Source organism: Mobula birostris, chromosome 2, assembly GCF_030028105.1.
Source record: "Mobula birostris isolate sMobBir1 chromosome 2, sMobBir1.hap1, whole genome shotgun sequence".
NCBI lineage: Eukaryota > Metazoa > Chordata > Chondrichthyes > Myliobatiformes > Myliobatidae > Mobula > Mobula birostris.
In genome coordinates this window covers 75,941,758-75,968,990 of record NC_092371.1, presented here as the reverse complement: position 1 = coordinate 75,968,990, position 27,233 = coordinate 75,941,758, and the positions used below count along the sequence as shown (strand labels likewise).

The following is a 27,233-nucleotide window of genomic DNA, read 5'->3' as shown; positions in this document are numbered from 1 at the left end:
CTGCCTCCCCTCCCTCACCCCCCGACAGTACCATGCAAAAGTCTTAGGCACGTATATATGTATATACAGTAGCTAGGGTGCCTAAAACTTTTGCACAGTCATGTAGTAATTTTATGTATCGTCACAAAAATAAAAACAAGTTTCATGACATATGTGAGTGATGATAAACCCAATTCTGATATGGGTCTCTGTTGTGGACTGAGAGTGGGAGGGGGCCTGGGAGAGGGGACTCATGGTTGGGAAAAAGGGAAGGAAGAGGGGAGGAAGTGGGAAGTAACAGAAAGACATACTGTATTGATCAATAAACCAATTGTTTGGAATTAGGTGACCTTGCCTGGTGTCTCAGGGCTGGGTGCGCCTGCACCTGTACCACCCCGGCCCTCTTTCTCTGCCACCTATCACTGCAGTGCACCACCCTCGCCATTCCCTTTGCTCCCACCAGATTTACAAACTTGCTCTCTGCTTCATGTTGACAAATACTAGCCCGTTGTAACCAGGACATCTTCAAGGAGCGATGTCTCAAAAAGACGGCATCAATGATAAAGGCTCCGCCATCAATTCATGCCTTGTTCCCATTGCTACCATCAAGGAGGTGGTACAGGAGCCCGAAGGCACACACTGAATAATTCAGGCACAGCTTCTTCCCCTCTGTCACCTGATTTCTGAATGGACATAGAACACTACCTCACTATTTTTTTTATTTCTATTTTTGCACTACTTATTTAACACTAGTTTTTCCCTATTTTATTATCTATTGCATTGTACTGCTGCTGCAAAGACAACAAATTTCGCCACGTGCTGGTGATATTAAACCCGATTCTGATTCTGAAATCAATACATTAAATGTACAATCAAACCAGTATTTTCTACTTACAAATAGTCCCTATTTTTATATTATCAAAGTCAAGTTCAAAGTAAATTTATCATCAAAGTACATATTTGTCACCATATACTACTCTGAGATTTCATTTTCCAGCAGGCATTTGTAGGAAAGTGTTGACTGGTGGTGTAGTGACAACAGCACCGGACTTCGAGGCGAATGGTTCTGGGTTCGAATCCAGCCGGCTCCTTGCATGCTTTCCATCCGTGTTGGGTTGAGTGTCGAGCTAGCAACTCGGCCCCATAAAAAACAGACAAAAATGCCACTCAATGAGCCACAAGGCACAGATGGGAACAGCAATTTACAGGTAAATAAAGGCTGTCTATCCTTGTCTGTCACCCAAGTTTGTTCAACTTTTCCTTATGCCCTCTAATCCAGGCAGCATCCCAGTAAACCTCTTCTGCACTCTTTCTAAAGCCTCTACATCCTTCCTAGAATGGGGCGGCCCAGACTATTTGTAAGTAGAAAATACTGGTGTCAGAGTGCAGTTTTTAACTATTTGTGGAAGCCGAGAGACTTAGAATCACAAGAGAGGCTTTATTACAAAGTTAGCTTTATTTACTGTTGCATTAGTAACAAGTCAACACATGATCATGACATATATGAAATAAATTACTTAGAACAATCTTGAACACGGTGTAGGAAAGGTTTACAAATTCTGAGTTCTTCATTAAAGTAAGGCATATTCCTGATCCATAAGACTTAGGAGCAGAATTAGGCCACTTAGCCCATCAAATCTGCTCCACCATTCCATCATGGCCCTAGACTCCCCCACCGTAGGAATTATCTTCCCCATGTCCACTCTACCTAGGTCTTTCAATATTCAATAAGTCTCAATGACATTTTCTCCTCAATCTTCTAAACTGCAGTGGGTACGGACCCACGTTAATCCTTTCAAGCAGAGAATTTGAAGAATCAATTCATCCCTCTTCCCTAGATAAAATTCAACTGAAACAAATTATTCCCTGCCCACTGATATACAATTCCAAAGGAATACTTCCAATGCCCCAAGCATCATCCTTCATTAATATCCACTTGAGGACATTGGCGGTGTGGGTTGCAGATAGTTGGGAGATCCAGTCTCAGAGGTGTGGATTGGGAAGATCATGAATTCCTTTGTGGAGCTCCCAGGGAATGCCAGCCCAGTTCCTATGTGTACGCCCACAATTCCAAGTCAAACCACTGAAAATTGTTCGAATTGGAATTTCCAATTCTCCAGAGTTGCCGCACAGTCTCTCGGAGTTGAACAATACCTTCTTTGCAGACTTGAGGCAAATTGGAAGAAAAATGTTAGAGACATTAATTGTTGCAAAATCACTGCATGTAGGTAGAAGAACTGCTGGATGATTAGAGGGACAAGAAACCTTAAAGAATATTTCTGAAAAGTGTTGGCAATCCTGCTGCTAGATATTCAGATATAAAGAAATTGTAGAACATAGAACAGTACTACACAATGCAGACCCTTTGGCCCAAGATGTTGTGCATATACCTTAACCTACTGCAAGATCTATCTAAGCCTTTCCTCCTACATTGCCCTCCATTTTTTTTCATCCATGTGCCTATGTGAAAGTTTCTTAAATGCCCCTAAAGCAGCTACCACTACCCATGACAGGGCATTCTATACACCTACCACTGTGTGTAAACACCCTACTTCTGACATCTCCCCCTGTACTTTCCTCCAAATAACTTTATACCTCCACTGTATTAGCCATAACATCACAAGCTGAGGAATTTGATAATGATACCAGAAAGGCTGAAACACACCCAAACAAAAGACGACATGCTGTCCCTCCATTGCATTGGACCTCATTTTAATGGTGTAGAAGATCATAGCAAGGTTCTGTAGGTCAAAAGAGGAATAGGATGAAGATTTAAAGTGACAGGAAATGGGAGGCTCGGAATCACTCCTAAACACTGAGTGCAAGGTAGTCACCCTACTTGGTTTGCCTAATACACAGGAGATCACGTTGTCAACACTGAATGCAGTACACTACATTGGTAAGGTGGTGGGGTGGAGATACATCTCTACCAAAGGGGGTGTAAGGTGCTCCTTCCCTCTGCTAGCCTGCAGATCACCCTTGGGCAAGGTGAAGCACCTGCTTAGTCCTCTGATCAGGGTCACGTGAAGCCATGGGAGCAGGTGGTGGATGGTCGTATGAGCAGCTGGTGCAGATCACAAGTCCTGGTTATGTGATCACTGACACCAGGCAGACAATCTCTGAAGAGAATTGATAACAGCTGGGGTCACCCGTCTTATAAAGACGCTGCCCAGCTGGAAGGTGGTACTGGCAGGACTACTTCTGTATAAAAATTTGTCAAAAACAATCATGGTTATGGAAAGATCATGATCACCCACGTCTTACCAATTGAATAACTGCGGTGTCAAACCTCTGTTGCTATCTGAGTGAGGAATCTATGCAACAATGGCAGTATTGTGCACAGTCAATGCAGTGCCTGGTGTTGAGTTAGCAGTAAAGCTCAGCAAATTTCTGCAGAGTAGGTGGAATACTGACAGGAGATACACTGATGAAATTTTCCATTCAGTGGCTCACTTTTGTCTCACAGGTTCCTGTGAACAAGATCCTGCTGGTTCGACAGGAAACACCTTTGGGTCACTGATAATGAAAAGATTAATACTACATTGCTCATAGTTTGCTCTGCAGATTTTTTTTTAATCAAAGTTGCAATTTGATTCTAGTGGCTGATACCCCAAAATATTTCCTAACTGTCAACAGACACTGAGAATAAGCATCAATTATGTCTCATGGTGTTTGCAAGGGTCCACACTAACCTAAATCTGCTTTGTTTTAGTTAATAAAAATGATCAGCTTGGTGAAGATCTCTCTATACTGTATCAGATCAATTGTAAGAATATGGTAAATGTACATGTGGCAAATCGATCACACAGTAATCTGATTGGACCTCCTCTGCGTGGTAGGCGCTCTCTTTTGATGGGGGCTTTCAAGTGCGCATGTTTTTTTTCATTGGTGGGCATTCAATCCCATTGAAGCCCGTGAAGAATAGGGTGTGGATACGACCCAGACATCAACAGAAGTCTCTGGAAGGTGCAGAAGACCTACTGGAATATTTCCAAGGATGAGGGAAAAACTGGGGTTATTCTCCTGGACCAGTGATGGTAAAAAGGAGATTTAATAGAGGTGGACCAGGACATGATGGGCTTCACACAGTGGCAACTGCTCCATTGGATATCTCGTGGATATTTTGGGGCTCAGGGAAGGGATAAAATTGAGAGGTACATGATACAGGGAAATTGTGAGGAAAATCTTTATTGCATAAAAGATGATATGAACTAGAACTTCATCCTCATAAAGCTAGAAGGTTATTCAAGATTAAATTGAATAGACACTTGATGGAAAATAATTTGCAGAGCAGAGAAAAGGCAAGAGAATGGGCTTGTGAAGCTGTCATGAACTCAGTGGAGGGAATGGCCTCATTTAGTGCAAACTCATTTCTATGAAAGGGAAAACTTTCAGACTTGCCATGACTCTATGTTAGACTGTTGGCAGGTGATCTGTGTATTAGTGACAGAAAGTGTAATAGATCCACAGTGTCTTTCATTGAAACCTCTTGCAAATGAGTTACATTCCAAAAGGACAGCAAATCAATCCAACCCAAGCTTCTAATCCTGGAGTTACCAGGGAGTATGCTCTTCGGACACCCAAAGAGTAAAGGGAGTTAAAATGGATTCTGGTTTCCCCTTCTCTATAACAATTCTCTATGATGACATGGAGATGGAGTAAAATACACTCAGAGGCCACTTTGTTAGGCATCTCCTGTGGTCTTCTGCTGCTGTTTGACATGCTGTGCATTCAGAGATGCTGTTCTGCACACCATTGTTGTAACACGTGGTTATTTGAGTTACTGTCGTCTTCCTGTCAGCTTGAACCAGTCTGGCCATTCTCCCCTGACCTCTCTCATTAACAAGGTATTTCAACCCACAGAACTGCCACTCAGTGGATTTTTTTTGTTTTCTGCACCATCCTCTGCAAGCCCTAGAGACGGTTGTGCAATAAAATCCCAGGAGATCAGCAGTTTCTGAGATACTCAAATCACCGATCTGGCGCCAACAATTATTCCAAGGTCAAAGTCACTTAGACCACATTTCTTCCCCATTCTGATATTTGGCCTGAACCTCTTGACCATGTCTGCATGCTTTTATGCATTGAGTTGCTGCCACGTGATTGGATATTTGCATTAGCAAACGGATGTGCCTAATAAAGTGGCCTCTGAGTGTAAAAGGCCGCGTAACTGGCCGAGGCAAATTGTCACATGACCATAATACAATGCAGTGGCACAAGTAGGACGCTGGGTCTCTTTCACCGAGAAAAACAATACAGGTAAAATTAACAAGCAGCTCAACTGCTCTGGAATATTAAATGGTAAATAAATTAAAGTGAGCACAATGAAGTCCTTGACAGAAATGATCCATCTTCTTCACACTAGTTATCTGGCAGAGCGGAAATCAAGGACAGCGAAGTTCCCATCCCTGTTCTGAGCAGCCTGTCTCTGGCTGCTTCGCAGCCGGGTTTGCAACATTTTCAACCGAGTTTTTCTGTCACTCATCTCATCCAGTCTCATCTCCTCAGTCATGTACAGGTAAGAGTTGATGGCTTCCCGCAGACCCACACTGACGGGCGACTCTTCTCCCGACTCTTTGTCATTGTCTATCAAGACGGAGCTGAAAAAGAAAATGTAGGATGGTGAACAGTGGTGAGGAAAGAATATCATCCAGTTACAGTTTGGTCTACAGAGGAGATACAGCAGAACACAAGAGATACACTCAGTGCCCACTTTATCAGGTGCAAGAGTGGAATCCAGTGTTTTCTTCTGCTGCTGTAGCCCATCCACTTCAAGGTTCAACACGTGCATTCAGAGATGCTCTTCTGCACACCACTGTTATAAGCATGGTTATTTGAGTTACTGTCGCCTTCCAGTCTAGTCATTCTCCTCTGATCTCTCTCATTAGCAACGTGTTTTTTTGCCCACAAACTGCCACTCACTAGATTTTTTTTTTGTTTTTGCACTATTCTCTGTAACCTCTAGAAACTGTTATGCATGAAAATCCCAGAAGATCAGCAGTTTCTGAAATACTCCAATCACCCCTTCTGGGGCTCCAACAATCATTCCACAGTCAAAAATCACTTGGATCACACTTGTTCCCCATTCTGATATTTGGTCTGAACAACAACTGAACCTCTTGACCATGTTTGCATGTTTTATGAATTGAGTTGCTGCCACATGATTGGCTGATTAGATATTTGTAATAGTGAGCAGGTGTACAGGTTTACCTAATAAAGTAGCCGCTGAGTGTAGAGGCAGGAGATGACCATTTAACCCATTGAAGTTATCCACCATTCAATTAAGATCAAGTTGATCCTTTCCCTCAGCAGCACACACAAAATGCTGGAGGATCCCAGCAAGTCAGGTAGCATCTACGGTGGGGAATAAGGAGCTGACATTTTGGTCTGAGACCCTCATCAGCATCTGCACAATCTTACAAGATCACAAGACAAAGGAGCAAAAGTAGGCCATTCAGCCCATCAAGTCTGCTCCACCACTCCACCATGAGCTAAACTATTCTCCCATCTAGTTCCAATTTCCTACAAGAAATTTCCTCTTTCATTTATTTCTTTTCCTCAAGCCCACTTCCCTTCCTAATCCAGATATATCTTTTATTTCCTCAACACCCTCAAAGACCAAGCATGCACAGCCTTCTGAAGCAAGGGGAAACTAAAATTTCACGGGTATTTACGTTGGGAAATTTTTCTTCAAGCAGCAAAGGTGTACAGGGCATTGAGGCCTCCAGTGTTGGCCTCCCTCCTTAACAAGAGATGTGCCTGACTTAGAGGCAATTCAGAGAAAGTTCACAGGGTTGATTCCTGGAATGAAAGCATTGTCCTTTAAGGAATCACTGAGCCGGGGATGGAGGTCAGGAAAATGGAGCGATTTCTTCCTGCAACATGCAAGGCCCTAAAATTGTGACAGGATACAAGTTGTATAGACATTTACTCTCATCAGGGAATCCACAGCTGGACTAGGAGGAATTGCTATTTCTCTATCGGTGATTGGGAAGTCCAGAAGTTGAAGCCTGGAGGTCAAAGTCCCGTGATTGGCAGGTCCTGAGATCAAGGACCACCACATTCCTATTGCTCCACTATCGCTAGTCCCAATGACTGAGTTCCTTTTCTTTCTCTGTGGAGAGCTCTGGAGTGTTTTGTCTTTGGATAAGCCTGTGCTGGTGAGGGACATTGCCAGTGGCGTGCCTGTGTTTCTTACCTGTCCACCTCACTCCAGTTCAGCTGAGGTTTCCGCACCACGATGGGATCTGGGTGTTGTTGCTGGGAGGCCAGGAGCCCCTGGATGTGACACGGCTCCTTCAAGGTGCAGCACAGGCCTTCACCACATTCTGCATGGGGGCAGGGGGTCCAGAGAACAGGACATCAGCAACAATACCACACAGACAGGCAAGCATCCCTTCCAGATATTGACGAATGTATGCTCCTCATGAGTTTAAATGGTGGCTATATATACAATTGCAACCTTTAAGAGGCATTTAGACAGGCATGAACAGAATGGAGGGATAGAGAATATGCTCTAGTTGATTAGCAACAAGACCAACGCAAATATTGTGAGCTGAAGGGCCCGTTCCTGTGTCATACTGTTCTATGTTGTGAATGATCCTGGGAATGAAAGAGTTAAAACGAGGAACTTCTGATGGCTCTGGGCCTATACTCAGAGTTTAAAAGAAAGAGGGGGAAAAATCATTGAAAACTACTGAATATTGAAAAGCCTAGATAGAGTGGATATGGAGAGAACATTTGCAATAGTAGGAGAGTCTAGGACAAGAGGGTACAGTCTCAGAATAGAAGGATTTCCCTTTAGAACAGAGATGAGGAGGGATTTCTTTATCTAGAGGTGGTGAATATGTGGAATTCATTGCCATAGATGGCTGTGGAGGGCCAGTCATTGGGTACATTCAAAATGGAGGTTGATAGGTTCTTCATTGGGAAGGGTGTCAAAGGTTATGGGGAGAAGGCAGAAGAATGGGGTTGAGAAGGAAAATAAATCTGCCATGGCTGAATGGCAGAGCAGACTCAATGGCCCAAGTCTGCTCCTATGTCTTACAGTCATAGAAAAGCACAACATAGAAACAGACCCTTCAGCCCATCTAGTCCGTGCCGAGCCATTTAAATTGCCTACTCCCACAGACCTGCACCGGGACCTAGACTTACGGAAGAGCTCAAGCGAAACGCACCTGAGTAATAGTCCACCATGTCGTGCAGAGATGGGACAGTGAGACGCGGGGAGATGTAGAACCAGCCATTGGGCAGGCGGTTAATGCGGTAGTGTTTGATGGAATCCCACGATGCAACATTGGATCTTCTCACAGACAATGAGTAGAAGCCTGCAAAAACAAGAGGAGCACATCAAGATTCAGAACAGTACGTAGGCATTGTACTGCCTTCAAAAAGTAAAGAGATTACTCTTCACCCTAGATTTTGATCTAAATTTGGGGGGATAAAAGATCCAGTGAAATGGGATAGAGGCAAGGATGTATGGTGGGAAGATCCATCAAACAACCTGTACAAGTAGAAATAGGCAAAACCAGTGTCCCACAAATATCTGTAGAGAGATTTGAACTCATGATGCTCTGTGATATCGTGGGACAGGAACTCTCAGTTATCAACAACAAGGCACCAGAAACTTTCTGGGTGCTTTAACGTGGATGGGTTATGATACACGGTGAAAGTTTCTGTTCTTTAGAGAATCAAAAGCAAATTCTACCAAGCAAAATGACTAATGAAAAAATACACGAAATGGTACGCAGATAGGAAAGGTTTGGAGTGACAGGGGTCATATGTGAGCAAATTGGACTAGCTTAGCTGGTCTGTCCTAGGGTTGGAGGCCTGTTGTGTGTGTGAGTGGATGGGAAAGGGGTTGTTTTGTTTTGTTTTGCTGTTGTTGTCCTGTTTTCGTTTTGTTGTTCTCTTGCGTTGGATTGCTGAATATTGCATGGCATGTTGGTGTCAGAATATGTGTCCCCAGCACAGCCTTGGGTGTTAACACAAACGATGCATTTCACTGTATGTTTCGATGTACGTGTAATAAGTAAACCTGAACCATCTCTGCTGGCAGGGAGAATTTGGGCTGAAGGGCCTTCTGTGTAGTATTCCATTGCTGTATGGAAACACCAATACCCTTGATTGGAAAATCCTACAAAAAGTAGTGGATATGGGCCCAGTCCTCCCAACCATTTAGCACATCTACATGAAACATTCTTGCAGAAAAGCAGGAGCCATCACCAGGGACTCCCTTCATCCAGGACATGCTGCTGCTGCCATTAGGAAGAAGGTAAGAGATTTGAAAGAAGAGATTAGTAAGAGATCTCTTACTAGTTCTTCTTTCAGTTAGTCCTGACGAAGGGTCTCGGCCCAAAACATCGACTGTACCTCTTCCTAGAGATGCTGCCTGGCCTGCTGCGTTCACCAGCAACTTTTATGTGTGTTGCTAGTTTTAAACCATACTTTTTGAAATCTTCTGGCAGAGTTACCAGGAGAAGACCCTGATTGTTGCATAGGCTGCCAAAGCAGAGACCGCATAAAGCGTGGTATATACTGTAAGCACAAGAGTCTGCTGAATATGACTTATTTTCAATAAGAGGCACCCCTCCCACGTGCATGCAAATGACACAGCAATCAAAGGGTTACTGGATTGTCTTAGGCACATCGAGTGATGTACTGTGGCAACCGACCCTGCACACCTGAAGCCACAAGAGGGGCTGACAAGGGAAGGGGGTCCGATGGAGCAGTTTCCTGTCACTCGTTCAGGGTTACGTGGCTTGCTCTGGGACCCACCTGTTTGAGAGATTGTGGTCTCACAGGTGTGGTCTCTTAGAGCTGATAAGGTTCTAGCAATTTGCATCTTTGCTGACAGGAAGCTTGTATCTCGTTTCCTCCCTTCATCTGTCACTCTTGGGGGAAAAAAATACTTCTCGTGCCTTCAAGAATACGAGGAGCATTTGATAGCTCTAACCCTGTACTTGCCGGAGTTTAGAAGAATGAGGGGAGGGATCTCATTGAACCCTATTTACTTTTGAAAGGCCTAGATAGAGTGGACATGGAGAGGATGTTTCCTACAGTGGGGGAGTCTAGGAACGGAAGGCAGGAGATTGAGGTTGAAAGGGATATTCAAATCAACAACGTTGGAATGGCGGAGCAGACTCGATGGGTTGAATGGCCTAATTCTGCTTCTGTGTCTTATGGTCTTATCTGCCTCAATCACCCTCTGCCAGCTCAGTCCAGAAAGTCACCATCCTCCAGTGTGTGAAGAATTCTACCCCTCAAATCTCCTTAAAACCTAGTTCTGATGAAGGGTGTCAGCGTGAAACAGCGACTGTTTGTTCCTCTACATAGATGCTGCCTGGCTTGCTGAGCTCTTCTAGCGTTCTTCAAGATTTCAAGCATTTGCAGAATCTCTTAAGGCCTTAAAATTTTCTCTCCTCTCACCTTAAACCTGTGCCCTCTAGTTCCCCTGCCCTGGAGGGGAGAAAAAAAACTCTAAATTAATGTTGCAGGGACTGGATGATCTGAGTTATAAGGAAAGGTTGAATAGGTTAGAACATTCCTTGGAAGGTAGAGTATTGAGCAGAGATTTGACAGAGGTATACAAAATTAGGAGGGGTATAGATCGGGTAAATGCATACAGGCTTTTTCCACTGAGGTTAGGTGGGATGACAACTAGACGTTATGGGTTAAGGGTTTAGGGGGAACATGAGGGGAAACTTCTTCACTCAGAGGGCCATAAGAGTGTGGAATGAGCTGCCAGCACAGCTGGTGCCTGCGAGCTCAATTTCAAAATTTAAGAGAAGTTTGGACTTAACAGAGGTTTGTGGATGGTAGGGGTGTGGAGAGCTATGGTCCCAGTGCAGGTTGATGGGAGCAGGCAGTTTAAATGGTTTCAGCACAGACTAGATGGGCCAAAGGGCCTGTTTCTGTCCTGTACTTTTCTGTGACTATCCATCCTATCTCCACCCGCACAATTTGATAAATCTCCAAAAGATCATCTCTCAAACCTTACATCCCAGCCTCTTCAATCCAATATTAATGTGGAGTTTCAGCTAATTCCTGAGAATAGGAATTTCTCACTGTGTAATTTATGTACAGTACTTGGGTAAGGACGTGAGCAGCCACTGGGTTACATTTTCAGCAGAGCAAGGACAGTTCTGTGTAACTATGTGGTTGAAGGTGATTCAGTCAGGTGAAGTAATTGTTCATTAATTCAGCAAAGTACATATTCATAGTGAGTGAGAGGTGATTAATGTCTTCACAGTGAGTGAGAGGTGATTAATGTCCTCACAGTGAGTGAGAGGTGATTAATGTCCTCAGTGAAACTGACCACAACAGTGAGAGCTGCACAATTAATTCAACACAAGATTCACATGTTGAGTTATTTCCAGCAACTCTGCCTTAGGCAATCTATTTATAGAGGGCAGTCATAAGATTATTTTATCAAAATTTATGCATTAAAGACAGCTCGAGGACAGAGATATTAATGATATCACCACCCCTCTTGCATGCAAATATGGTTTAACTTTAGATGATATGGAGATTGGTGATAGCCTAGAAGACTGGCAGAAAAAATACAATGGCATATAGATCAGTTGCATATATGGGCAAAGAAATGGCAGATGGAGTTTAACCCGACCAAACGTGAAGTAATGCACTTAGGTAGGTCAAATGTAAAGAGACAGTACACTGTTAAGGGAAGACAGTGCTGATAAGCAGAGGGATTGTGGGGTTCATGTTCATAGCTCCCTGAAAGTGGCTAACCAGACTGATAGGGTGGTTAAGAAGGTAAATGGCATACCTGCCTTCATGAGTCAAGGCAATATATATCTACTAATAAAGGCAGTATGCCATATGCCTTCTTCAAAAGTTAGGAAGTTATGCTGCAGTTTTATAAAAGTTAAGCCACATCTGTAGTATCGCATACATTTCTGGTTGCCCCATTATTTATGGAGATACAGCACTGAATAGGTCCTTTGAGCTGTGCCACCCAGCAACACACCGATTTAACCCTAGCCTAATCAAAGGACAATTTACAATAACCAATTAACCTAGTAACTGGTGGGAGGAAACTGGACCACTCAGAGGAAATCCGGTCGGCCATGGGAAGCTCCTTACAGCCGGAGCTGAACTCCAGACTCCGACGTCCCAAGATGCAATCGTGTCGTGCTAACCGCTACGCTACTGTGGCAAAAGATGCTGAGGCTTGGAGAGGGTGCACAAGAGGTTCGCCTGGATTAGTGGTCATGTGCTATAATGAAAGGCTGGACAAACTTTGGTTGTCTTCTCTGGAGTGGTGTAGGCTGAAAGGTTTATAAGATTATGAGAGGCATAGACAGACTAGACAGACGATATCTTTTCCCTGGGGTTGAAATGTCCAATACCAGAGGGCATGCATTTAACGTGAGAGGGGGTAAGTTTGAAGGAAATGTGAGGGGCCAGTTCCCCCCCCCCGCCCCCGCAACAGGCAATGGTGGGTGCCTGGGATGGTGATGGAGGCAGATACATTAGGGACTTCTAAGAGACATTTGAATAGGCACATGAATGTGAGGAAAGTGGAAGGATATGGACATTGTTTAGGTAGAAGGGATTAGTTTGGTTGGGCATTTGATTGCCAATTTAATTGGCTTGGCACAACATTGTGGTCCGAAGGGCCAGTTACTGTTCTATGTGGAACCCAGTGTGGTCCTCTACTGCTGTAGTCCATTGACTTCAAGGTTTGATATCTGCATTCAGAGATGCACTTCTTCCCACGACTGCTGTAACGTGGTTATTTGAGCAATTGTTGTCTTCCTGTCAGCTGGAACCAGTCTGGCCATTCTCCTCTGATCTCTTTCATTAACAAGGCATTTTTCACCCACAGAACTGCTGCTCAATGGATTTTTTTTTTGTAAATTCTGGAGACTATTGTGCATGAAAATCCCAGGAGATCAGCAGTTTCTGAGATATTCAAACCACCCTGTCTGGCACCTACAATCATTCCACGGTCAAAGTCACTTAGATCACATTTCTTCCCCATTCTGGCATTTGGTCTGAACAACAACTGTACTTATCTACTTGCTTTTATGCACTGAGTTGCTGGCACATAATTGGCTGGTTAAATATCTGCATCAACGAGCAGGTGTACAGGTATAAAAGTGGTCACTGAGTGTGGGTGCTTATTTGTCTTCCACTGCTTACCTTTCCTGGTTTGACTTTCTCGAATCATGAAAGAGCCAGACCGGTTGCTGGGTAACAAGAGAAGCTCCTCTGCCTTCTCTCTGGTAATGCCTTCAAACAGCCACCTACGGACAGCAGGGGTGAGAGGGAGGGGGAGAGGAAACAAAGCACAAACAAAAATGAGCAATGTTAGAGGGATCATAGTGGTTTTGTCAGCCCTGACCACCTCTGTAATCTCCCCATAAGCGTGAAGCAGTAAACATGATGCATCAGCACCCACGCAGGAATGTCCTGTCCACTCTCGCACCTCATATAACACTGACGTGCAAGGAAGGACAAGACTGGAGCACAAGGGTGTAAGCGTGTTGCAAAGTGTCTGGTGGTGCTGCAATCTAAAGATACAGGCTCAAATACCAACACAGCATTTATAAAATTTAACCTAAATACACTGGATTTTTAAAAATGCCAGTCATCATATCGAAGAACATACAATTTGCCACAAGTTCCACTTCAGGGGAGGAGATCTGCTGACATTTATTCCAGACCTACAGCTGTGCATTGGTTCCTACATGACCTAGTTCTCTGTTCAGTCACATCATAATACTCAATAAAACAGAATAAGTACATTTACCAGAAGGCAGTTGAATAAGATGGTTATCTTACCATCTTCTCAATGGCATTGAAATTCACTGCCCTAATGGTTCTTGTATCACAAAGAAGGAACAGGACCTTCACTTTGGGATATCTATCAAGACCTTGGGATACTTTGGATGTGGGAAGCCCATTTGTATGAAGCCAACGTGCCCCAAATCAGGTTAATTACCATATAGTCAGGACACCTCATCATCTAGATTCATAGAGATCTACGGTACTAAGGGGATCAGTTGAAAGATGGCTAATACTGGTATCCTTATCCTAGGGCAGAGCCTCTCCAAGTTCCTCAACCACCTATCAGGCAGTGAGACACAGATCACATTGTTCCTTAGGTGAAGAAGAATTTCTTTCAAGCTCCTTGTAATCTTCTGCCAATACCCTTAAGTCAGCATCCCCTGGACAGTGACCTCCTTTTCAAGGGAAATAGATCCTCCCTTCATTCCTGCCCCTTGGACTTCTTCTAAAGAGCGACATGGGATTCTGTTTGCTGTCCTCAGGGAGCAGATGGGTCCTCCTCCTTCCCTTTATCCCATGGTCCACCGTGCTCTCCTATCAAATTCCTACTACTTCAGCCCTTCAACTCTTCCACCTATCACATCAAAGCTTCTTATTTCATCCCTTCCTCCTCACCTGGTTTCATCTATCACCCACCACATTATACTCCTCCTATCTTCTTAGTATGGCCTCACCCCCTTCCTTTCCAGGACTTAAACATCGACTCTTGATTTCCCTTCCATAAGTGCTGCCTGACCTGCTGGGTTCCTCCAGCGATGTGTGTGTGTTGCTCTGGATTTCCAGCACCTGCACAATCCCCTGTGCTTACTGAGATTATAGTGTGAACCCAGAGAATGGACCCATGTTTCTGGAGTTGAAACTTGAGAGTGGAAGATTAAGGGAACAAAATAATCGATTTTGAACAGTGTGAGCTACAGTGGAAGCTGGATAGGACAGTCGTTACTGTTGTTTGTATTGACACGTCTGGAACCATTCATTTGGAAACTGCTGAGTATCAGCGAAAGGTATTAACATAACACAACACAGACTAGGTGGGCTGAAAGATCTGTTTTGTGGTGTAGTGCTCCATAATTCTGTACCTGCAGCCTAGAATATGTAAAGGATGACTGAGATTTTTTTTTTTTTACCTGTGATACACCTTTGCCACGTAATTGCAAGGAATGTGACATTCTTTGCCAGTTGCCATGGACACCACTTTCCACCAATCACCTTCCCTACAAGTTAAGAGAAAATATATTAATTTGCTTATGACCTTTAGAAGAGAGAACTCAATGCTTCCTCCAAGCTGAACTTCTCTCAAACATCTCCAGAAATTAAAAAAGACACTAATGAAGAAAATGATTCCAAGCATGTGGAAGAAATACAGATTCCACAAAGGCCCTATGTACTCTAGCTGGGATTGGGGCTTTATTTTGTTTTGAGATATAGCTCGGTAACACGCCCAATGTGTGTGGCCACCCAGTTACACCCATATAACTAATTAACCTACTAACCCATATATCGTTGGAACGCAGATGGAAACTGAAGCATCTGGAGGAGACCCACGTGGTCACAGAATGAACATACAAACGCCTTAGCGGGAATTAAACCTGGGTCACTGGTGCTATAATAGCGTTATGACCTCATGCTGCCCCATGACGTACCATACTGTGCCGGCATCTGATATTGTGGCTAATATCACGCAATAGCCTCAACCCAATGAGTCTATGGTAGGTCAGATCAGCAGGAAATCCTTGCTGGTTCCTTTATGAGGCACTTTACAAGACATTGAAGGGAAGGGAACAGTTGGGAATTAACTGCATATTTCACTGGTGAGGGGATTGCCCATGGGAGTTCCTGCCCCAACCTCTAATTGAATCTCCGCTTGAGGTATTACTCAAGGCAGAGCCTGTATAGGACAACAGATTAATGAAATTATTCATTCAGGTACGATACACACAGTGGCCACTTTATTAGGTACCTCCTATACCTCCACTGAGTGTATGTTCATGGTCTTCTGCTGCTGAAGCCCATTCACTTCGAGGTTTGATGTGCTGTGCATTCAGAGATGCTCTTCTGCACACCGCTGTTGTAACACGTGGTTATTTGAGTTACTGTTGCTTTCCTGTCAGCTTGAACCAGTCTGGCCATTCTCCTCTGACCTCTCTCACTAACAAGGCATTTTTGCCCACAGAACTGCTGCTCACTATATGTTTTTTGAACCATTCTCTATAAACTCTAAACTGTAGTGAAAATCCCAGGAGATCAGCAGTTTCTGAGATACTCAAACCAGCCTGTCTGGCACCAATCCACAGTCAAAGTCATTTCGATCACACTCCACCCTCCCACCCCTATGCCCCCATTCTGATGTCAGAACATCAACTGAACCTCTTGACCATGTCTGCATTGAGTTATATTGTTTTTATGTATTGGGTTGCTGCCACAAGATTAGCAGATTAGATGTTTGCATTAATGAGCAGGTGTACAGGTGTACCTAAAGGACACGGCCACTGAATGCATGTTCAAAGGCCAAACCCAATGCCAGAAAATTGCTACTATCTTCCCAGAGAGGAATACTTACTCATGAAGAACGTTCAACCTCTCGCCCACATTAATAACAGGTTCAATGTCAGACGATGATGGGTAATTATACAATGCCACCACCACCATAATTTGGCTCATATCTGGGAAAAAAAAGAAAACATTTTTGTTTGGAAAGGTTCAGAAGATTTCTCTGGAGAACTCATAACCAAGCACCTTCCATATTGAAACAGAATAAACTTGCTCCACACTCACCATTTTCATAACATTACAGGAAAGAGGAACCAACAAATGGGTTTTGATTGCAGCAAGAGTCAAATATGAACAGACAACGAACTGATGGACACTAGCTCACTATTTTTGCTCTCTTACTGAACTGATTTTTTTTTTTTTTAAACAGATATATATGTATTTCTTATCAAAATCAAGTTTAATATCACCGGCATATATCATGAAATTTTTTTGTAATGTGGCAGCAGAACATTACGATACAAAAACTGTGAATTAGAGTAAATTAAGAAGTTAAGTTGAATAAGTAGTGTAAAAAAAGTAGAGGTGGTGTTCATGGGCTCAATGTCCATTCAGAAATCGAATGGGAGAGGGAAAGAAGCTGTTCCTGAATTGTTGAATGTGTGTCGTCAGGCTTCTGTATCTCCTCCTTGATGGTAGCAATGAGAAGAGGGCATGTCTGGGGTGATGGGGGTCCTTAATGATGGTTGCCACCTTCTTGGGGCATCACCCCTTGAAGGTGTCCTGGATACTACGGAGGTTAGTGCCCATGATGGAGCTGAGTAAGTTTACAACTCTTTGCAGTTTATTTTGATCCTCCACACCCGGCCCCCCATACCAGTTGGTGATGCAGCCAGTTAGAATGCTCTCCACGGTACAACTAGAAATTTGCAAGCGTTTTAGGTGACATACCAAATCTCAAACTCCTAATGAAATATACCTTATTATAATTTATGGTATGTTTATGTACTACACTGAACCGATGCCACAAAACAAATTTCACGACAAACAGGGTCAGTTATAATAAACCTGATTCTAATATTTAAGGCAGTTATCTTACATAGATAAATCCATATAACGTGTTTCCTGTTGCCACCACTGATATCTTTTTTTTTACAATAATGTGCACATTTATGTGGCTGACTGATCATAACTTGCAACTTCAGCAGCAGCTACAATGATATCCTGCAATGGTTGTTGTTATATTATGAACTTGCAGTTAAGCATTGCTATCTGTCCAAATGCATTGGCCATCTGAGTAAATTGAGAGAGAGGCCATTTTAGGGACTCACTCTTAGCTGAAGAGATTACATCTATTAACAAGTGTGATTCCAGTCAATAGAAGTGGAAAGTATTTAGCAGCATCATGTACCACATTGTCTACAGTCAATTTAGAAACTATACAAGAAGCGAGGGCCATTTAGCATCTCACGACCAGACCGTAGCTAATCTGTGACCTGAATCTATAAATTTGTCATTATAAAATGAACACAATGTACACAGGATCATAAGATACTGGAGTAAGTTTGCTCCGCCAGTTCATCATGACTGATCCATCTCCCTCTCAGCCCCAATCTCCTGCCTTCTCCCCATATCCCATTATGCCTTGACCAATCAAGAATCTGTCAGCCTCTGCCTTAAATATACCCAGTGACTTGCCCTCCACAGCCACCCGTGGCAATGACTTCTATGGATTTACCACTCTCTGGCTAAAGAAATTCCACCCCAACTCCATTCTAAATGGATATCCATAGTCTGAGGTTGTGTCCTCTGGCCTTAGACTCCTCCATAGTAGGAAACATCCTCTCCACATACACTCTATTGAGGCCTTTCACCATTTGACAGGTTTTAATGAGGTCACTCCTCATTCTTCTGAATTCCAGTGAGTACAGGCCCAGAGCCATCAAATGTACCTCAGATGACAAGCTTTTCAATCCCTCCTTTGAACCCACTACAGCAAATCCTATCATAGATAAGAGGTCCAAAACTACTCACAATGCTCCAAGTGAGGGATCACCAGCACCTTATAAAATCTCAACATTACATCCTTACTTTTATTTCCTAGTCACGGATTATCAGCTGCTGCGTGTTAAGGAGTTCCAAACTTCATCAAAAAATGGTGACTAACTTTTTCCCGAAACCTCTGCTCTGATTTTCACACCATGCCCCCACTAGTATCTAGCAATTTGGTGTTCCCAGCAGGTTACTGGATGTCAGTGTAGACACAGTATCAGTTTGGGTGTTTATAATAGAACATCAGTGTTCACAGTGCCCTGGACCATGACAGCCTAGCTAAGCACATTACTGAAGTCAAGCTGAATGGTTTGCCTCCTGTGTCCTCTGTCAGAGATCAACACTAATGCACGCACAGCACAGTGAATTCTTCTTTCTGCTTTTAGAGTTTTAGAGCTCTACAGCACAAAATAGACCATTCAGATGATGTAATCCGTGCTGAACTGTTAATCTGCCTAGTCCCATTGACCATAGCCCTCCCATCCATTCTGAAAACAATTCCTGGTTGGGTCAGGTGCCCAGGTTCAAGATGAGCATGGATCTGCCGAAGCAGATCTGTAGTCTCCGAGCACTAAACTCAGAGAGCTAGACATCTATTGCAAGCCAATGGAAATACTTTTTTCCTCAATCCATCACATTAGTTCCCTCAATATCTTGTCACAGCACAAAGCTGTAACATAGATGATTACTGACCAGGTATCACTTGTCCAGTTACTGCAGATTTGTAGAGAATCATCAAGTGTGCTGAGGCTTGTGTGAGAAACTTCAACCTCAGGCTGTAATGTGTCTCCACCTTACTGATCTGCTGAATTCTTTCTGTCCCAGGTAGGACAGACATTTTTTTTTTTTTTTAAACAGTGGCTGATGATGGGTGATCTGGGCATTCTAAAATCTGACCAGTGTATGGATTCAGGTCACAGATCAGCTGAACAGTAATCAGTTATTACCCTTCAACCATCAAGTTCCTGAACCAGCGTGGATAACTTCACTCACCTCAACAAGGAACGGATTCCACAACCTATGGGCTCACTTTCAAGAACTTTACAATTCATGTTCCTGCCTCCCTCCCCTCCTTTCTTCCTCAGCACCCTCTCCAAGGCCTCTACATCCTTCCTATAATGAGGTGACCAGAACGATTAGCGGTTAGCACAACACTTTACAGAAACCAGTTATAAAATTGGGGTTTGGTTCCTGATAACTCTCTAAGGAGATTCTACATTCTCCCCGTGACAACATAGATTTCCTCCAAGTGTCCTGGTTTCCTTGCACAATCCAAAAATGTTCAGTTACAGTTAGAGAGTTGTGGTGACACTTGCCGGCTGCCCAGCTCAATCTTGGCTGATTCTATTTGATGCAAAACGATGCATTTCACTGTAGGTTTCAATATATTTTACACATGACAAATAAAGCTAATAAGATAAAAGATTTATGAGAATGTTGCCAGGTCTCAAGTGTCTGAATTAGAGGGAGAGAATGGGCAGACTAGGCCTTTATATACTGGAGCATGGGAAACTGAGGGATGACCATGTCGTTCGTTTGATGTGTGCCCATCATATTACGTGGGTAATCATGGTCCTTCCGTGACCAGGACTGTTCTTGGCAAATTTTTCCACATAAGTGGTTTGGCATTGCCTTCTCCTGGGCGACATCTTTACAAGACGGGTGACCCCAGCCATTATCAATACTCTTCAGAGACTGTCTGCCTGGTGTCAGTGGTCACACAACCAGGACTTGTGATCTGCACCAGCTGCTCATATGACCATCCATCACCTGATCCCATAGCTTCACGTGACCCTGATTGAGTGGCTAAGCAGATGCTACACCTTGCCCAAGGGTGACCCGCAGGCTAGCTGAGGGAAGGAACACCTTACACCTCCTTTGGTGGAGATGTATCTCCACCCTGCCATCCCATAGACTTGATAGAATCATGAGTGAAATAGATGGTGTGACTGCACGCAGTCTTCTTCCCAGGGAAATGGAATTAAAATCTGGAGGGTATAGGTTAAAGGTTGGAGGTGAAAGATTTCAAAGGGGCCTTCTTCTCTTAGAGGGTGGTAGGTATATGGAACAAGCTGCCAGAGGAAGTGGTTGAGACAGATACGATAACATCATTTCAGATAAGAGGAATTTGGGCCAAACACACGCAGTTGGAAATAGCTTTTATGGGCATCTTAGTCAACATCGATGAGTTGGGCCAAAGGGCCTGTTTCTATGTTGTATTCCTATGACACTGAGCTGAAGGCACTTTGCATGACCTGTATTCTTTCACAATACATGTCCTACCTATATTGCTAAGGATGCCATGTCTCTAGAGTGTAAAATTTACACTACAACACAGTACAGGCTTTTCAGGCCATAATGTTGTGCCAACTTTTAAACCCACCCCGAAATCAATCTAACCCTCCGTTCCCACATAGACCTCCAGTGCCTATCTAAGAGTTCCTTAAATGCCTCTAATCTATCTGCCTCTACCACCACCCCTGGTAGAGTGTTCCACGCACTCACTACGTAAAAAAAAACTTACTTCTCATATCCCCGCTATACTTTACGCCAATCACCTCAGAATTATGCCCACTTGTATTAGCCATTTCCATCCTGGGAAAAAGTCTCTGGCTGTTGACTTGATCTGTGCTCCGACATCCTTCCTATAATGAGGAGACTAGGATTGCACACAATACTCCAAATGTGCTCTGTCCCGGGCTTTATAGAGCTGCACCATTACCTTGTGGCTCCTAAACTCAATGCTTCATAACACTGGCAAAGTTTTTAAACAAGCGTTTCACTGCTGTGTCCAACATCGTAACTTCAAGTATTTTGTGGTAAGAAAGAAAACTGCTGGGGCGGATTGAGCTTCGCTCAGCCCATTCATTAGTAGGTATTGCGGCAGATCGATACTGAACTATTAATGCAATGTCATGGGAAACGTCAAAAAATGTCCATGCACGGTAAGCCACTGCATCTGGTTGTCTTTGCTTTTGTTATTTCATATCTACGGTGAGAGTTAGTTAGCCTTTCAAAGCTCAGGCCTCACTTCTGCCAGAGGATTGGTTACCCAGCAAAGTCACCTTGTGAGATGTTTCATTTCAGTAGTGTGAAGTGTGTAATCTGTTAATGGAAAATCTGACTGTAGTAAATTGAATCACAGATTGGCTACAGCACAGAAAGAGAGGTGAATTTAAGTGAGCTCTCAGTAGGAGAGTCCCATTGGTTTCATCCCCCTGTTCTTTCCTTCATCGGCCTGGAAATTATTCACTCTTAATTGTCCATCCAATTCCTTTCTGGAAGCCACCACACCAATAAGCAGTGAATTCCAGGTAACATCAGTGACAGTTTCTGAGTAACTGCTCTTCTGGTATCTATCCCCCTCCGTTCCCTGCTACACTCTTCACCCCATCCCATTTACCACATTCACCATTCACTATGTGGACTCCCTTGCACTGGAGATAGCAAACCCAGATTGGGTGATCGTTCTGTGGAGCATTGTGCTCAGTCCACACGAGTGGCCCGGGGCTTCAAGGTGATTACTGATGCTGGAGTCAAAGCAAAACAAGAGCTGGACAAACTCAGCTGGCCTGGCAGCATCTGTGGAGGGAAGTGGACAGTCGATGTTTTGAGTTGAGACCAGTCCAGATGAAGAATCTCGACCCGAAACGTTAGCTGTCCAAAGCTTTAGGTTGTATTTTAATTGCCCATTAAAATCCCGACTCTGACTTTTCCATCTGTGACCTAGAAGACCCAATACAAGGCTGAGGAAAGTCACCTCATCTTCTGTCAGAGCATGTTGCAGCCTTCAGGACTTATTACCAACTTCACCAACTTTAGGCAACTTGGTCTTTCTTTCTCTGTGTATCAAAATTGGACAATTCTGTGTGTTTTTCTTAATTTTTCCTTTTCCAACTGGCATAAACAGGCTTGATAAGCATATCCCACTACCTCACTATTAACCACACATTACACACGCACGCACAATAGCTTTATCACTATTCTGCTACATTAAATCATTTGGTCTTACCCCCATTAGAAATATTCCCTTTGTTCTACTCAATTTCTCAACCACTGAAAACAAACCCCTTTTCTCTTTCTCAATTCTGATGAAAGGTCTCAGCCCTGAAATGTTAATGATTAGGATTGGAATTGATTTTAAATCGTTACATGGACTGAGAGAAAAGTTTGTCTTGCATACTTCTCATACAGATCAGCTTGTACACTGTGCATTGAGCCAGAACAAGTTAAAAATTAGCAATCCAGAATAAAGCGTAAAGGCTACAGACAACGAGCAGTGCAGGTAAACAACAAGGTGCAAGATCATAACGAGGTGGATTGTGAGGTCAAGAATCCGTTTTATTGTACTCGGGAACCATTTAATCATCTTTCCCTTTTCAACATAATGCTGTCTGGCCTGTTGTGGATTTGCACCATTTTCTGATTTTACTTTTTGTCTTACCTGTTGTTGCTTGGCTGGTCAGGTTTGATGGAACCACGGTACTGGTGAAGCGCCTTGACTTGCTCGGTCTACTTCCCATGACTTCCAGGCCACCGAGCTGTTTTTCAGAGTGTTAAATCAGTGCGGCTGCAAGGCAAAGTCAATGCAAATTTAATATCAAAGTACATACTTTGAGATTCATATTCTTACAGGTATTTACAGGAAAATCAAGAAATACATAGAGTTTATGAAAACTATACATAAGCATAATGAGTATAGGTTCAAAGTAAATCCAAAAGTCAAAATAAATTTTATTATTGGAGGACATGTATAACATATACAACCCCAAGATTCATTTTCTTGTGGGCATATTCAACAAATCTATAGAATAATAACAGAATCATTGAAAGGGTATTCAACCAGAGCACAGAAGATCACAAAATGTGCAAATACAAAAAGAAGAAATAATAGTAATAATAAAAAATAAATAAGCAATAAATAAAGAGATATTGAGTGAAGCTATCCTCTTGGTTCAAGAACCTGATGGTTGAGGGGTAGTAACTATTCCTGAACCTGGTGGTGTGAGTCCTGAGGCTCTTGTATCTTCTTCCTAATGGCAGCAGCAAGAGTCAGTGAGAACAATTTTCAAAAACAAGTGCAGGTGTGGATAAATGAGCCTGATTCAGACTTAGATGGATGAACTAGAATGTGGTTTCCATCAACCATATCTTCTGCCTTTGTGAACGTGTTGGATTTCAGAGTCCACTTTTAATTTATTTTCTATCAAATCAGCATGAGCAAAAGACAATTCTAGTTACAACTGCACAGAATTCAGAGAGTAATTCTATCAGAGCAGAAGTTCAAAGAGATAACTAGAATGAGGAAAGTTTTGCTACTTTTGGTGAGATCACTGAGAATATCTTTAATCATCTGGACAACATTGAAAGTGACTGAATTCTTCCACCTCTCGTTTAATATATGGCATTGTATATTGCACTCACTATAGACACATGAATATCTAGATCTTTTACTACAGGGGACACTCAGTAACAACAAAGACATACATTTATAATGCTCCTTTAACATGGCAAAATGTTCTGAGGCAATTCACAGGAAGACAATTAAACAGAAATTCACCTCAAGCAACCTAAAAAGATCAGATTCAGATTAAAATGTTGGACAAAAATCTAAGTCTTGGTCAACCTACTGACAATCAAGGAAATACAAAGTATACAAAGGGCGCGAAGCATTGTTGAGGATCCCTACCGCTGTCTCACTATCTCTTTGACCCACTACTGTCAGGAAGGAGGTACAAGAGCATCAGGACTCGGACTGACAGACTGGGCTCTGAGAGTAATGAATACCCTGCCACCTCCGAGGTCTTGTCACTAGGATAGCAAGCTGTCTACTGTACTGTGTACCTGTGCCGCGCACTTCACATGCATTTTGAATTATATTTTATTAAGTTATTATAGGAATATTTTATTTTATGTGCTGTGTGTGATATATGCATTGTGGCTGTACTGTGGTCTGAAGAAATATTGTACAGTCAGATGGCAACAAATTGAACGTGATATATACAGAAAATGCCAGAAAAAGGCCAACAATATCATGAAGGATCCCTCCTACTTTGCTCATGGCCTATTTGTTCCACTCCCATCAGGGAAGAGGCCACATAGCAACTGCACCAAGACCACCAGACTCAAAAACAGTTACTTCCCGCAAAAGGTCAGGCTGATCTTCACCTCCACCCATTAGCCACACACACACACACACACACACCACCCTGCGTCACTTTATGTACATACAACCCGTCTAGAACAGTTACTTGTACATTGTTTTATAGGATTGTTTTTATATTTATTGTATTCTTTATGCTTGTGTTTTTTAAAATGCTGTATCTGATCTGGAATAACAATCATTTCATTCCCCTTTACACTCATGTTCTGAAGAATGACAAGAAACTACCTTGAATCTTGAATTTGAATCTCACAAAGCAGCCTTTAAGACCATTTTAGACAGAGGTAGAGAGACAGAGAACTTTGAGAGAATCTTCTACCATTTCTACAGATGGCTTTGTACTAGTTTTTGATTAAGAGCATATCTTGTGAGATTAGTATAGAAAACAGCCAGACAACTTAAGAGAAGTTTCGATAGGTACATGGATGGCAGAGGTATGGAGGGCTATGGTCCAGATGCAGGTCGATGGGACTAGGCAGATTGAATGGTTCAGCATGGATTAGATGGGTTGAAAGGCCTTTTACTGTGCTGTACTTTTCTATGACTCTACGACAGTCATTCCTACATACTTAGCAAAGAGATAAACAAGAACCTTTTTTTTTGGTCTGTCAACGTATTACATGTTCTGTTAAAACCAAGGAGACAGAATTCAGCAAATCTGATTTGTCTTTGTTGTTCCATGCACAGAGATACTTTCTTAGAAATTTATTCACATTCTTACGCAATGTGGCTGCAATATTTAGAGACATTCCATTGCTCAACATGAATGATATTTAGTTCTAAACATCGCCAACACTAGTGAAAGATCACGATAGTTTTCCCAATTCTCTGCTTTAGTGGACTCCCTTCTAAGAATTCAGGCAGTTTAATACAATGACCAAGCATCATCTTTGGAGTGAGATAGAGCTAACGTTTCAGCTCCATGACTTTACATCTAAACTAATAACTTCCCTCCACAGACGCTGCCTGACCTGCTGGGCATTTCTAGCACTTGCTTTCCAATTTAAGGCAGTTATAGTTTTTTTTTGTTTTTCAACTTACGGGTGTTGGTGCTCAGTGAAGACAATATAACATATTATATGACAAAATGCTCCCCTTATGATTATGAATATTGGCAATGGCAGCTGACATAATTGTGTTTGGAAATTTATTTTTTATTTAGAGATACAGTGCAAAGTTGGCCCTTTCAGTCATGCTGCCCTAACAACCCTTGACAAACCTGAATGAATCCTAACCTAATCCCACAGTCCAAAGATGTTCTGAGTAGGTTAATTAGTCATTGCAAATATGGTGTTTGTTTTTAAAATTACAACCACTTCATTCAGACTTGTTTGAATCCTCATTGCAAGTAGGAACAAAAGTTAAATAGAATTTTCTGATTCCTTGTGAGCGCCTTCTGTAATTCCAACTATCTTGTGATTTCAATTGCTTGGCCTTTAAATTATGCTGGAAGTTTTATCTAGTAAAGGATAAATGAAACTGCCTGATCTAGGTCAGAAGCTCCCCATTTCAGATCAGACATTAAGTGTTGTCAGATCTCATTTTGGCTGAAACAAAAAAGTCATGTGTCAGTATTTTGAAGAGTAAAGAATTATCTTAGTCACCAAAATTATTCCTCAACAATGTCTCACTTTCCAAAGGATTACCCAGTGACTCTGCCATATTGTGTGCGGGAACATACAGTGCACAACTGGGCCGTCACGTCCCCTACATTCCTACTATGGCTCAAAGATGATTTCATATGAATTGTGTGCCATGAATGAAAACGAAAAACAAAATCAAACACAGGTGACGAAAGCATAAAATAAAAACATTAAATGCCAGAAACACACAGAGATCAGGCAGCATCTGCAGAAAGAGAAACGGAGTGAAAATTTTTGGTTGGAGAGCCTACTGTCCGAACAATTCTAACAAAGTATTGGAGGAAAGAAACATAGATCAAGTGGAAAGTCAGAGATTTTATCCCCCCAGGGAGGAAATGATTAATACAGGAGGGCATGCTTATAAGGCAGTTGGAGGGAAGTATGGGGGGAGAGGATGTCAAAGGTAAGTTTTTACACACAGAATGGAGGGAGCATGGAATGCCCTGCCATTGGGTGATAGTAGAGGCAAATACTTAGAAAATAGTGGGTTTCCCCCCCTATATATAAAATTATAAAAGTCTCTTTATCTTTTTTCTCTTTTTATGAAATGATGAGTTTATTTTCATTATATACTATAAGATTAATACGATGTATGATCTTGATAATGCTTACCTTACCTTTCATATGTGTTGTTATCGATATAGATATCCGAGCTAATCCTCTTGTTTGTATATATGTACTTTTCAAAACATTAATAAAAAGATTGAGAAAGGGAAAAAAAGGAAGATAGTAGAAGCAAATACACTGGGGACATTTAAAAAACTCTTAGACCAGTACGTGGATGAATGAAAACTGGAAGGCTACTGCAGGTGGGAGGGAAGTGTCAGGTTGACCTTAGAGTAGGTTAAAAGGTCAACAGAATATTGTGGGCTGAGGGGACTGTATTGTGCTCTACTGTGATAAAAGTAGGAGTTCCCAACCCTTTTTATGCCATGGACTAATACCATTAAGCAAGAAGTCTGTGGGTCCCAGGCTGGGAACCCCTGTTTTAAAGGGTCTCTGACCTGAATTGTTAACTACGTTTCAATTGCTGCCTAACCTCAGAAGCAGCATGAGAATCAGGTTTATCATCACTGAATTATGTCATAAAA

The 27,233-nt window shown here is 42.6% G+C and overlaps 1 protein-coding gene across 1 annotated transcript in view; it reads right to left on the bottom strand.

The window, feature by feature from the left end:
- Nucleotides 1-1,416: 1,416 nt before the first annotated feature.
- The window catches only part of sla2b (Src like adaptor 2b), a 34,080-nt gene continuing 8,263 nt past the window's right edge, over nucleotides 1,417-27,233 (bottom strand). The window contains exons 2-8 of the mRNA XM_072243455.1: nucleotides 22,781-22,906; nucleotides 16,355-16,457; nucleotides 14,922-15,008; nucleotides 13,147-13,250; nucleotides 8,157-8,306; nucleotides 7,178-7,307; nucleotides 1,417-5,579 (exon numbers count right to left, since the gene is read on the bottom strand). Of these exons, the coding sequence (XP_072099556.1) occupies nucleotides 5,345-5,579; nucleotides 7,178-7,307; nucleotides 8,157-8,306; nucleotides 13,147-13,250; nucleotides 14,922-15,008; nucleotides 16,355-16,457; nucleotides 22,781-22,859 (888 nt within the window). The 5' untranslated portion in view covers nucleotides 22,860-22,906 and the 3' untranslated portion in view covers nucleotides 1,417-5,344. The remainder of the gene's footprint in view (nucleotides 5,580-7,177; nucleotides 7,308-8,156; nucleotides 8,307-13,146; nucleotides 13,251-14,921; nucleotides 15,009-16,354; nucleotides 16,458-22,780; nucleotides 22,907-27,233) is intronic.